Consider the following 13255-nt stretch of genomic DNA (forward strand, 5'->3'; position numbering starts at 1 on the left):
TGCCCAAGCTATCTGTGTCTGAGCTATGTTCATAGAGACACACACATATATGTTTATATAATTACTAATATGTTTTGATGGCATTTTGCACTCCTAATTACAAGGGAATTTCTATTCCTATTAGCTCAGTCTTCTTTTTACTAATTCCATTGTTTTGGGTGGCTGTTGGTAAAAACAATCTCTCAGGCACGCCAAGGGAAGATTTGCCATTGAGCTCCATAATCTTTCCATGTATTACATTTTTATACATAGTCTACTAACCTGTTTCGACATAGGATTGCATGATGTGGGAAGACTCTAATGTAGGCACTGCAGAGCAAAGAAATTTATTCTTTTTGCTGTGTTTGCTAAAGGAGCCATACCAACATTTACCCATAACAGAAATGTTATTTTTAAAGTAAACTAAAAGAACCATTGACTGGTTTTACACTGAAAATTCTCTGATAGCCAAAATGCAGATGTTGTAGATTTGTTGAAGATTTCATATCTAGGTACACGTTTGCAAGTATCCCGAACTACAGTAATTCGGTCATACATGTTTTGCCTTACAAATGCAAGGGTAATAAGGAAAAGGTAACAAGTATACATGCTGTACAAAGCTGTTTCATTTTTATAAATGATCAGGCAAGTCCAATTGGAGTTCCAAACGCTTAGGGAAAATGATTGTAAGGGCAGAATCTTATACATGAGTAGTTAGGGGTCTACAAAATTTTTTAGTTAGGGGTTTACAAAAGTAGTTAGGGGTCTGAAAATGTTCTGATCAGAGTATTTTATGTTGGTTGGGCAAAAACCTGGCAGTGAATCTATTTGTGTGTACTAGGCCTTAGTTTTTCCTTTTCATCCGATTTTTACACATTAAAACGCCAGTTTATTTCCTATTTCAATTTAGGACCAGTATTACAAATGAAAATGTTCTCCTGTTAGCAGACAGCTATCAGTCAGGCTACATTCTTGCAGAACTGCTAAAAGGCCAATTACAGGACTGATCCTTAAAGTGGGAATAACATTCCACTTTAAAACTTGTGAACAAGCAGAGTTTTATTGTAGAGAGGGATAGGTGATGGCTCTTTTACAATAAAACATACTTGCCTGCCTGATCGCTCCCTTCAGCTTTCAGAATGGCGATACCCGGTACATCTCGGCTTCCCCTGCACCTGCCAGGACTGAATGAAGTCCCGCCTGTGCAGGAGCTATGCCATTCCGAACTGGCCAGTCATGATGGCAAATAATTCAATAAGAAAAAAAAGGATGGCCGTGCCTGCGACAAAACTGGGGACAAGTATAAACAGGGTTTAGTTCTGCTTTAAGAAGGAAAATTCCTCAGAACGTTGTCCAGCAAAGCGCATCTCTGAACAACTAAATCATTAAAGTATCTCAGAGTTGGACCTATCCCCGGACCTTTTTGTTTGTAATATCTCAAAGACAGACCTGTCCTAAGGCTTAAAATGAAACCACACATGTACATTGAATACTTAAAAGTGCTTCAAGTCCACCTTGATATCAATTCATTATTATGCTGTGACATGACTATAATTTGCCTTAAATGTAAAGTACTTTGAGTAAAAGGTAGACGCTCATAATCCATACAAACAACCCCAGCAAACATTTTCAGGTTAACTTTATATGATATACAGCCTTTGCCATTCTTCTTACAAAAAAAAAAAAAAAAGAATTGGTGGCCCTAAAATCAAATCAGATGTCCCCTTTGTTGAAATTTGCTTGTGGGTTATACTGAACCTCTTGGCTGCAGTACAGAATAGAGTTCAGAGGCGTCTTGGTTAGAACACTTGCGGCTCTTCCAGCAGAAATAGGAGTACTGTTTTTTGGAGCATGGTGTAGAAGCCTGCCTCGTGCCCTCGTATTATATTTACCAGGCATAGTTTTTTTCTTTAGACTAGATCAGATTGGCAGAAACACACACAGGCATGTTGCAGGAGACAAGGTTGCACATTAGTTTATGGCATTGCTCCACCGCTGGCCTGTGCAGGCTGTAGATGAAACACTCGCTGTTCAGCTGCCAAGACCACGGCTTTCCTAAAAATAGTGTTTATACACTTATGGTCCAGGGCTTCCCGGCTGAGATCATCGCCTGTGTACAGTAGCTAACTGGCTTTCACTCCTGTCCTTATTAAAGAACCAGTAAACAATGATCAGTTTATGGAATGCGCAGAAAAAAAAAACAGCCACACAAAAAAAAAAAAAAATTGTGTAACAGGGAAGTGATATTCACCTATAAAAAGCTCACATATATAAACCTCCCAAACCCTCTTGTTTACAGAGGTCATTGAAGTATCAATAGCCTGCGGAATATACAAGACTTATTTCCCCACCTTTGTAATAATAATCCTGTTTTTTTTAAGACTAGTAAGTTTCTAAGGAGTACAAAAGTTAAAAAGGCAGCCTTGAAGTCTTTGGTAAGGTAACCGCTGCACAAGAAAGTGGTTACAGTTCAGATTATTTTATTACTATATATGCAAGGTGGTTGCAGTATAAGCTCTCGGAACATTGGCCATGTTTCAGAACATTTTCTTTTCTGCCTATTTCATGTTATAAAACGGGACGTGAGGAAAAATCTCCCCACTACTTCTCAAGTAGAATGAGTAGTGGAAGAGGTTCCATGCTAGTAATTTCCCCTCACTTGCTGCCCAGGTTACTTGTCTCAGAGAGGAAATTAAAATCTGAAACTTAGAAAATAAAAACTTATTACCTAAAAACACATCAGAAATTCTTACTTTCCTGTACTCTGAAACAAAACATTTAGAAAGAGGTTAACCGGGGGATTGGGGGGACAGCAATGTTCACATAAACCAAGCAATCCTTGCATTTGCAATGACTGGAGAAGCCTCCGTCCCGCCAGATGGTGATGGTGGAATGGACAGTGGTGCCTCATATCATTGCAATTCATGGCGGAATAGACCGATCCGTCCTAGACCACAAACAATTGTGTAATTATCACAAATTTTACAACATCTGCAAACATTGTAATTCTGAAACTGTCAGCGTATCCCACCTCCAAATACTAGCTGTTTTTTGTGTTTTTGCTTCCACTACCCCCTTATGCTATAATTTTCCAGTGCTTGTTATTATTCTCATTCATTACTATAGATTATCAAATAATATTTTGGCTTTTTTTATCATTGTGATTTTTTTTTTTTTCCAATAACTTATTGCTGTTGTGACACTGTCCTATTTCTGGTTTCAGATGCACAGCCAACAGATTGTGAGCGAGAAGTGTGGAACCAGGTCAATGCTGTCCTGCAGGATTCAGAGAGTATACTTTCCGATCTACAAGCATACAAAGGAGCGGGGCAAGAAATACGAGATGTATGTCCTCCCACCATGTGCAGTATAGTGTAACTGTATCTAAATGACAGATTTGTGTGTCACACAAATGCTTTCTGTAGAACAATGTGCAGTAGCCCATAGCATGCAATCAATATTTATCTTTTACTGGTCTAACTACAGAGAGCTGTGTTTGGGTTATGATGGGTCACTACACTAGATGAGATTATCTCTTTCTCCCTGATGGATATTTAGTTTACTGTAGAATTGCTTTGAAAAATACAGTGGGAGGAATGGAAAGCCATAGAGTGATGGGTTTATTTTACTAAGGTGGGCAGGAACTAAGCAGGGAGACCTTGTCACTTAAGTTCTCAAAATGGAACCCTTTCGGGCACATAATTAAAGTGCTGATGTCCTGAAATTACATTTTGTAATTTATTGCTATTAAATTGATTTTTCCTATCAGAAGGCTTCTTTTACAGTTTGAATATTTATGTGTATATAAATATATACAATATGAGAATTGATTTAAAGGTAGAGATTCACCAAATTCTATTTGTCACATTTGGGGGAATACAAAGAAAACCATTCCTCTTTCATTAAAGGGGCCGTGTTCTCCCTGGCCCCTTTTAGCCAGGCGTGCCACCCGGCACTTTTCAGTAAGCATTTGGCTGTATTTGGGTGGTTACCTAAGAGTTCTAAAAACAGACCTTACAGAATCTTTATCACTTTGCTTTTCTGCAAATTTTTATAAGTTAACTTTTTTGATGTAGTGTTTTTTTGTTTTTTTTATTTAAGGCCATACAAAATCCAAATGACATCCAACTTCAGGAGAAGGCTTGGAATTCAGTGTGTCCCCTGGTTGTCAGGCTGAAACGGTTTTATGAGTTTTCTCTTAGACTTGGTAAGTTTCTTTTCTTTTATGTCAAAGCCCAGCAATTTCCCTTAGCAGCTTTCCCAACTCTGCATAAGTATGCAAATTCTTTTAAGTGTTAGCCCACCCAAAAGAAATATTCTTAATATAGCTGGTCTATTGCTTGTTATCAGTCACAAACTCCAGCACTTCCCAGGTGTGTTCCAGAACTTCTTTAGAAACTAAATGTACAGGTCCCACACTTTTTTTATTTATGTAAAATAAACTTGGCTGGTTTAACGTTCCAGGATCTACAAGTTATGGATGGTCTGATCCTTTTTCCACTGGTTGTATTGATAGAAACCTTAGGGAGGTGTTTGAGACCTCCTTAAATTCCTTCTCTATAGGAATAATCTTGAAGTAGATGCCTAGCGATGTCACCAAGTCCAAAATGCTTGTTGACGGACGATAAGCGCTGTACACACATCACGTGTGTATGTAGCCTAAGTCAAGAATTTTAGATATTTGTCCATTTATAATGGTTGGGTGTCAGTTGCTCCCAAATTGTGTTGTGCTTCACTATAGCTCGATTTACTTATGTCCTGGTAATGTAATGCAATACAATTATAATGCGTTACACAAAATAAAGCTTTATTAGCACAATGTTGACCTTCATATTTCTCTTTTTTTAGAAAAGGCTCTGCAAAGTTTATTAGAGTCTCTGACATGTCCCCCCTACACCCCCACACAACATCTGGAGCGAGAGCAAGCTCTGGCTAAAGAGTTTGCAGAAATTTTGCACTTTACTCTCCGCTTTGATGAACTAAAGGTAGGTCAACGCCTTCCTGCCTTCCCTTTAAATCTCATACTTTTGGTGAAAATGTAAGTAAAATACCTAATATTGTTTAAAATTCTCTTCAGATGAGGAATCCTGCAATCCAGAATGATTTTAGTTATTACAGGCGAACGATAAGTCGTAACAGGATAAATAACATGCATGTAAGTACCTGCTTCATAAATATTTGTAATCTTTAATACCAGGGCTGGACCCGGGCTTTCTTGCCCCATAGGCTATCTGCAAGTCGTTTTAGCTATGGTTTTACTCATTTTTATTTATATCACTTTCCTTTTCCAGTTTACCTTTTTTATTTGCAATGTTTGCTCTACAAATTAACATTTAAGACATTGCAAATAATTTGCATAGCTCTGTGACTGGTGACAGCACATTTGTAGTTGTCTTTTAGACATACTTTCCTAAATTGAAACCTTGAATAAAGGTTGGGGGGCACATCTCTGATTTATTCACTTGTATGTATAAATGTCAGTGGCCACTGTTTAGCGCTATAAGCAGTCACATTCTGTTTTACTGTCAGATTATGTACACACGTCAGATCAATGTTGTATGAGTGTTGTACATACAGCGCCATTCTGTTGTGTAAAGGCAGAAGGGCGATTGAAAAGCCCTCCTCTTTGATTTGACATGGCAGATTTATAGGGGCCACTGCACGTCAGATATTTGCCTGAAATGAGCATGGCCATATTTCTCAGGCAGCACTCATCTGACGTGTGTGAAGCACTAATCTGTGAGGCAGACTGGTTTGTTTACATTGTAATCAGTAACCCTATTTCCTGCTCGCCATACATTAAAGCAAAGCATTAAATCGACAGCAGTGTTGCAGATCTTTAGGAACAAATACAAAATTTTGACTGTAAGTCCAATTTAAGGAAGCAGTATGAGACTGATAAAAGATCACTACTTAAATGCAACCGTTCACGTCAGCTGTTTGAGCAAAGGCTCCCATCAAACAACACAATTTCAATTGTCCTACCTCTGGATACCTTGTAGGTGGCATAGCAGAGTGGTTTTTATTCTGCATCACATAATCTATAAGGAGTAGGTCAGGGGTGGCCTTTGCTGCAAGTGAGCTATAGGTGGGATTATATGACAAGTTCCATTTAAAGTGCCATTTAAAATGTATTTTGTCTATTTAGGGCAAAGGTATAGATTTAGGTCCCAACTCCCCAGCAACACATACTTTCATTTGTGTTTATTGACCCATACTGGAAAAAAAGTACTTGCCATTTCTAGATATGTGGAAGCAAGGAGCATGTTGGTTATTCCAGAACTGGAATAATTGCTATGGTCACACATGTAGTGCAATCTGTGACTTCTATCAGGACTTCCTATTCCTAGAAGGTTATTGGAGAAAAAAGATGGCAAGTATTTGTCTATGGAGATCCAAATTAAATGACAACTTGGACCTATGGTGATGTTGTCCTTTAATTCCCCCCCACCCCTCTGAATGAAGTACATCTTGTAATGTTTGCTATGTGGCCCTACCTTGGCAAAAAAAAAAAAACCCTTACTGCTCTTCTTCCTGCAAATTCATGCTGAAGCTGCATTCATCCAAGGAATGCCCAGACTACATGGCCACTAGAAGACGACTGTGAGCTTATCCATGGTATGATTTATCCATGGAACCTGAGTTGCATGCCAAACAGCAGAGCAAAGGTAGAGCTCATCCAGCAAACATAATGGCTAAAGAAAGGTGAAATTATTTGTTTATTATTGTTATTATTATTTGCTTGTTTGTTCTTGCTTGGAAAATGCAGTTTCACCCTAATAACACATTTAGCACATTTGTTTTGGGTAATGTAGTTTAATCCTACCTGTATTTTCTAAGCATATTACTGTTTAATTTAGCAAGATAGTTCTTAGTTTTTCTTTCCTGATGCACCCCTTTACCAATTAAAGCTTTCTTCTTGTTTGTACTTTGCAGTTAGACATTGAAAATGAAGTTAACAATGAAATGGCGAACAGGATGTCCCTATTTTATGCTGAAGCCACGCCAATGCTGAAGACCCTTAGCAACGCCACCACCTGCTTTGTATCCGATGTAAGTCTTCTTACCCTACGTTCTGACATTCCCACTATTTTTAGGTATTGTAGTTTCAGATTTATGATAACTTTTTCTTTTTTTTTTATAGAATAAAACATTACCCATTGAAAACACCACAGATTGTTTGAGTACAATGGCCAGTGTGTGTAAAGTAATGCTTGAAACACCGTAAGTCATTTCCTCTTTATCTTCCCTCAGAAAACACTGCCAGTAACAGACATTGTCACTTCATCCTTTTAACCTCCTTCATTTTGCTTTGCATGTTTAAAATTTTGTATTTTATTATTGGGGAGCCATTGTTAATGTTAAATGGTTTGCTAGGTAATGCAGCTGAAAGGGATTTTTTTAAACGCTTTATCAATAAAAGCTTTTAGTAAAGAATAAAGATTGTTTACTCTTTAAAGGCTGAGCAATGAAAATGTTCTCAGTGTATGAAAACAAGAAAAGATCACCACAAAATGGTGTTCTACAAGCTGAATTCATACACCGATAATAGTAAAGCCATGGATATTATACATTGTGGCACAATGTGACACTTAGTCACCTTCATTGAATTAAAGTGGTTTGTTTAAGGAGGGGACATTTTTCAGAGGGCACCTGCACTGGTGATCAATGGTCAAGTTATGATTTTCCCTGATTTTACTGCCGATGGATAGGAGTAAATATCTCCCCAGTTGGGTTCACTGAGCGCAATGAAAACTTTAGTCCCTAACCTCATCTATGCTTCTTTTTGAAGTCAACATAAAAAGTAGAGTTTTTTAAGATTACTTCTATTGCACACAGTGCTGTTGTTTCTCCCAGCACTTTCAGTAGTACAAGCTGTATGGAAGTAATAAGGAGCCCAAGCATCACTGATAGGATACATGTAATCCTAAAATGTTAAACTGCTGTATAGACAAGGCCGCTCTTGCAAGAGATCAGCAGTACCTCCATTCTGCCTTTGTTGGGAGAAGCCACAGCAGCATATGCATAATATTGGGCAATTAAAGCTTGCACAAAAGAATAAATGCTTCTGTCCTATTTTTACATTGTCTTAAACAGGAAAAGGGGGCATCTCATTTTACTGGCACTAGCATGGTCTTTTGTTTTTTGAACATCTGATGCAACCTCTTTCATCTATTTTTAGGCTATTCCTCACTCATTCCATTTCATGTGCTTATTTATTACATTAGTGAAGAACTCAGCATGTGACTAGGAAGTATGGCGACCTATCACAGCCGGACTGATTACTATTTAATTGAGTTTAATGATGACAAATGTAAATCTGATATGTTACAGTCAGTTACCAACTCCTTAGATAATTCATTATTAGATTATTTTATATTCTGTCTTTTATATATAGTCTATTCTGTTTTATAGTTAAATATTTTAGTTTAATTTAAATATTTCAATTTGCTCCATTCTAATTACAGGGAATACAGAAGTCGGTTTACCAGTGAAGACACTCTCATGTTTTGTATGAGGGTAATGGTTGGTGTAATAATCCTTTATGACCATGTTCATCCAGTTGGTGCTTTCTGCAAGACGTCAAAAATTGATGTAAGATTTCCTTCCTATTATAATAACTAGAATGTTATTCCAGGTGATCCAAGTATCGGGGCTTATGGTTCTGGTGACTCCAGTATTCTGTGAGATTGTTGTCACCATTGGTAACTAATAAGCATCTTAGCACATATATAAAGCACTGTACTGGAAAAGCAGGATGTTTCTGATATGATCACTCTGTATAAATACGTAAATGGTCCATATAGAGAACTCTCTTCCTAATTATTCACTTTGAGATCATTACAAAGAACAAGAGGGCACTCTTTGCATCTGGAAGAAAAGAAGTTTAATCTCAGGTTAAGGAAGGGATTCTTCACTTTAAGGTCTGTGAAAACGTGGAATCGACTCCCTCAGGAAGTAGTTTCAGCAACTACTATAGATTGCTTTAAGAAAAAGCTGGATGTTTTCTAGAAGCACAGAATATAACTGGGTATTAAGGCTTTAAAGTAAAGATAGCAGAGACTTTTGATCCAGGGGACATCCGATTTGCCTCATGGAATAAGGAAATAATTTTTTCCCCCTGTTGAAGCAAATTGTACCAGGGTTTTTTTTTGCCTTCCTCTGGACCAACTATGTCCATAGGGTTTTATCTGGGATATGTTTATTGCCCTAGTGGTTAAAATTGATGGACTTTTTTCAACCTATGTAACTATGAAGTGTATCAAGTTACTAATAATACAATCTGACTATCTAAGTATTGCAATCCACAAACATAATGTTTCACCTAGCTTTTTGCTAGGTTTGATATGTGTTTTATTTGGTCACTGTAGATACTAATCATGTTTGGCATTTAGGTTTTACTGTAGCACAGGAGGGTAGGTACCATTTGAATAGTTTCTAGGAGGGCTGTAATAGGGGATGCTATGAGTTCTCTTAAATGGGGAGCATATACTGAAGCTAAATTGTCCTTGGATTTCTACAATAAGGGACCTAATGCTTGTCAAGAAAATACTCCACCCAGCATTTCACCTCCAGTCTAAAATGTTTATACAAATGAACAGAATGATTCTTTAAATGAAAGTTGCTAAGGTCACCCATCCCTACAACCAATTAATGACCATGTCTGTGCTTAATATTTTTTGCTGTTTATGTCATTTTTTGCTGCACCCATAATGGTAGCTAGTGTTTGTACATGTTTTTTTTTATGTATTCTAATCTTCATACTGATCTGGTGTAAAATTCGGATGTTTATACTTTCCATATTTCTTGCAGATGAAAGGATGTATAAAGGTATTGAAAGAACAACCCCCAGATTCTGTGGAAGGTCTCTTAAATGCACTCAGGTACTAATTATATTTTACATGTGTGGCATGTATCTAGATGTAGACTCTAATTTTCTTTACGCACTGTGGTGGGTTCTCATCTTTTTGAGAGCTCTCTGTAGAGAAGTCTACCTCACCATTTCAAGTAGTACATCCCCATATTTGGTATGCAGTGTAGACCAGTACAAGACTTCATGCTCTAATGAAGAACTGAAAGCACTCAAGCAAAAGCGTTGATAGCCATTTGGCTGTTTTATTATTATTGTTATTATTATTATTAATAAACAGGATTTATATAGCGCCAGCATATTACGCAGCGCTGTACATTGTTTTAGGTCCATCACAGTTTGAACGCAATAGGAAAATGAGCGCTGTTCATTCCAAGCCTGCAACATAAATGTATGTGCTATGTGGCAGCACAGATAGTCATCTATACACTATTATACTTTTGAATAGCTGGTATAGTGTAGCAACCAGTCGTACCAGCCTTCATTAGTTTAATGTGATTATTTTTAAGTCAAAGGGTCAATATGACTGCCAAGGAACTATTGTTTTCATGTGTAGTCACACTGCTGCTCCACTGTACCTCTTTAAGATGTGGTCAAAACTCTAGTGTAACAGAGCTTTCATCATGGCACATATTAATCAGTTGGTTAAATAGGAGTAGATATGCCTCAAACGTAGGCTTATCCTCCTTGAACTGCTTTTATTTTCTCCCATATTAAATATACCACTGGAAGCATATCTCTTTGCCAAAGCATATCAGAGACTCAGGGCTATGCTGTTTCCTGTGCCCAGTAGTCCCCAACCTTTCTGGCAGCAGGGCTCGGTAACATAGAATAGAATTTTGCCACGGCCCGGTAAATGTACAGCTTACACTACTCTGCTATTGCCAGCAGCTCGGCCTCCTGTCCGCACACTAGCTGAGAACAGAGTGGTGGTGTAAGAGAGCCGGTGTGCTGTCAGGTGGCTTCTGGGAATGGCAGAGAAGTGTAAGAACTGCAAAACGTTAATACAATCTTTAGTGTCCAATATTACTTAGCAGAGACTGGGTTTAAACACCATTTAGCCTTTAGCGGCTAAGGATATTTTTTGTCACCAATTGCAATTAGTGAATCGCGCCAACAATGAAATCTTCTAATGTTTGCCTGGTGAATACTTTCTCCTGTGCTTAATATCTGTTAATTATACCAGTGAACTCTTCCACATTCAGTAATAGTTCTCTAGGTAGTTATTGATCTTTCTAGAAATGCGGTTTACAGTTTCCAAATGTTACCTCTAGGTATTCGTATGCATTTTCATTTCATCTTTTGAAGATATTACTTTTTATTTGTTAAATTGCAGGTTTACCACAAAGCACCTGAATGATGAATCAACTTCTAAACAGATTCGAGCGATGCTTCAGTAAAGTCCTACGCTTGAAGAGGATTCTTTTACTGACCTCAGAAGATGTATATGTTTACATAATTTAATACAGATTGATGTTAATACTTATGTGTATTTACATAGTCATTACCCTCTTGTCACTGAACCTTAGGCTTGTATTCCTGTGCCTAACCTATCCTGTGCCAGTGGTGCCCCCAGCGGGTTTTAGGCAGTGCTCTGAGGACCTCTCAGGCACCCACTGGGTAATTAATCTGACTGATTTAGCACAATTTTTGCAATTACATGCTATTATTATGTTTGACTTGCAAATTGAACTTTTTTTTTTCTTTTACCAAAGTGCTTAAACCATACTTTAAATTAGTGTGAATTGATTGTATCTGCTATAGTGTTTTATTCGTCAGTTTGTCCAAAAATGCAGTTTAGGCACTGTTATTTTTATTATTTTGTTACATGTTGGATTTCCGGACAAAGAATTCCTGGTTAACATCCTAAGGCCAGTGAAACATGGCCAAGCAAACAAAATGGAGATATTTGTGCACTGGGGACTTTGGAGGCATTATTTAATCAGTGTGCAAACAGCTGTTGTGTTCCGTATCCCATCGCAGTCTATAACTTTTCGGTCTTCCGGTTCTAAGGGTCCTCTACAGACTTGGTACAACTGCTGGATATTCAGCTCAAAGCAGGATGGGTATCAAGACACATCCCCAAGAATTTTCCTAATACAAATGTCCTGCACTTGAGTCAAAGTACAGCTTCATGGAGTGCTGGGCTTTGTCTTTAGCATGAAGTTTACTACTCATCTACCTGTGTCCTTAGATAAAGGTTAAAAGTGCCATAGTCCTGCAGCATTAAGGTTTTCATACTATCTTTCAGTTTAGCAAGAGCTGCAAAACAAGTTCAAAGCTCAATTAAAAGAGCAGCCTCAGTCTATTCCTGTGAGTTCAGCATCCAAAACGCCTTTCTAATTTTATCTAACACAAGTAAAGTGGTGGAGCATTTGCTAGGAGTGACTGTAATACCATAGTGGAGCAGGTAATAATTCCACTTCATAATAGGAGCTGAGCTTATTTTTTGGTCCTTCTCACCTAGGACAACTTCACAAGATAGCCCAAGTTCACATTTGCATACATTTTCTTTGTGGAAATGTCATACAATTGTGTTTTTGTTTTTTAAGGTTGTGTGCTCATTGTAAATAGGGAGCCAGGTTATCATTGTCAATTAAATAAAGCTAAAGCTCAATTCTTAGGCTGTGTACACGTGCAATAATTGTCATTGGACTCAATGATGCATGAACAAGCAATGTACATACAGCGCTGTTCTGCTCTATGGAGAAGGCGGGGAAGAACGACGGAGCAGGACCCAGCTGCGCTCTCTCCCCTTCACTTGCATTATGATTGTTGGTTGTCCATGAACGACCAGTGCTGTACACATATCAGATTCTTGTCCGATATCAGCCCCGGGGCATTTTTTGGATGAGAATCATCTGACGTGTGTAGGTAGACTTATTATAGTGAACAGAAGCATATTATAGTGAACAGAAGGGTATATTCCTGAACTGCCTAAAACTGTTTTCTTTGTTCCAAAACTAAAGTGATCATAAATATGCCTAAAACTATCAACTGCCAAAAGTGGTTTCTATGGATTCCGACACACAGCTTTTTGCACTGGTATTTGGTAATCTCATTAATTTCCATCATTCACTACTCATTCCTCAAAATATTGGCTTCTTTTTTTAATTTCATTTTTTTTAGTGGCCAGTTTTTGATTCTTAAGGTTGGCTGATTGTGGACCATTGCTGCTAACAGATGCTTGTTTGACATATTGTATTCCGTTTCAAAGCATGGGTTAACACTCCATATACAGTATAAAGAGAGAATCACAGATCATATATATTAATTCTATATATCTAAAAAGTCCCTTAAGAATTTTATAGACTTCCTGTTTGCTACTCCATTGCAGTACCAAATAAACTGAATTGTTGTAGATGTCCCTGATTTTTATTTTATTTAAATGACAATTATGCTGCT

The 13255-nt window shown here is 37.7% G+C and overlaps 1 protein-coding gene across 7 annotated transcripts in view; it reads left to right on the top strand.

Annotated features, from left to right (window-relative positions):
- CYRIA (CYFIP related Rac1 interactor A) overlaps positions 1 to 13211 on the top strand; it is a 61905-nt gene extending 48694 nt beyond the window's left edge. For all 7 annotated transcript variants that reach the window (XM_072407512.1, XM_072407508.1, XM_072407514.1 and 4 more), the window contains 9 exons: positions 3203 to 3324; positions 4081 to 4186; positions 4828 to 4964; positions 5057 to 5134; positions 6916 to 7032; positions 7124 to 7203; positions 8448 to 8574; positions 9793 to 9863; positions 11187 to 13211. In XM_072407512.1, coding sequence (XP_072263613.1) covers positions 3203 to 3324; positions 4081 to 4186; positions 4828 to 4964; positions 5057 to 5134; positions 6916 to 7032; positions 7124 to 7203; positions 8448 to 8574; positions 9793 to 9863; positions 11187 to 11250 — 902 coding nt within the window. In that variant the 3' untranslated portion in view covers positions 11251 to 13211. The remainder of the gene's footprint in view (positions 1 to 3202; positions 3325 to 4080; positions 4187 to 4827; positions 4965 to 5056; positions 5135 to 6915; positions 7033 to 7123; positions 7204 to 8447; positions 8575 to 9792; positions 9864 to 11186) is intronic.
- The last annotated feature ends 44 nt before the right edge of the window (positions 13212 to 13255 follow it).

This window comes from Pyxicephalus adspersus, chromosome 4 (genome assembly GCF_032062135.1).
Source record: "Pyxicephalus adspersus chromosome 4, UCB_Pads_2.0, whole genome shotgun sequence".
NCBI lineage: Eukaryota > Metazoa > Chordata > Amphibia > Anura > Pyxicephalidae > Pyxicephalus > Pyxicephalus adspersus.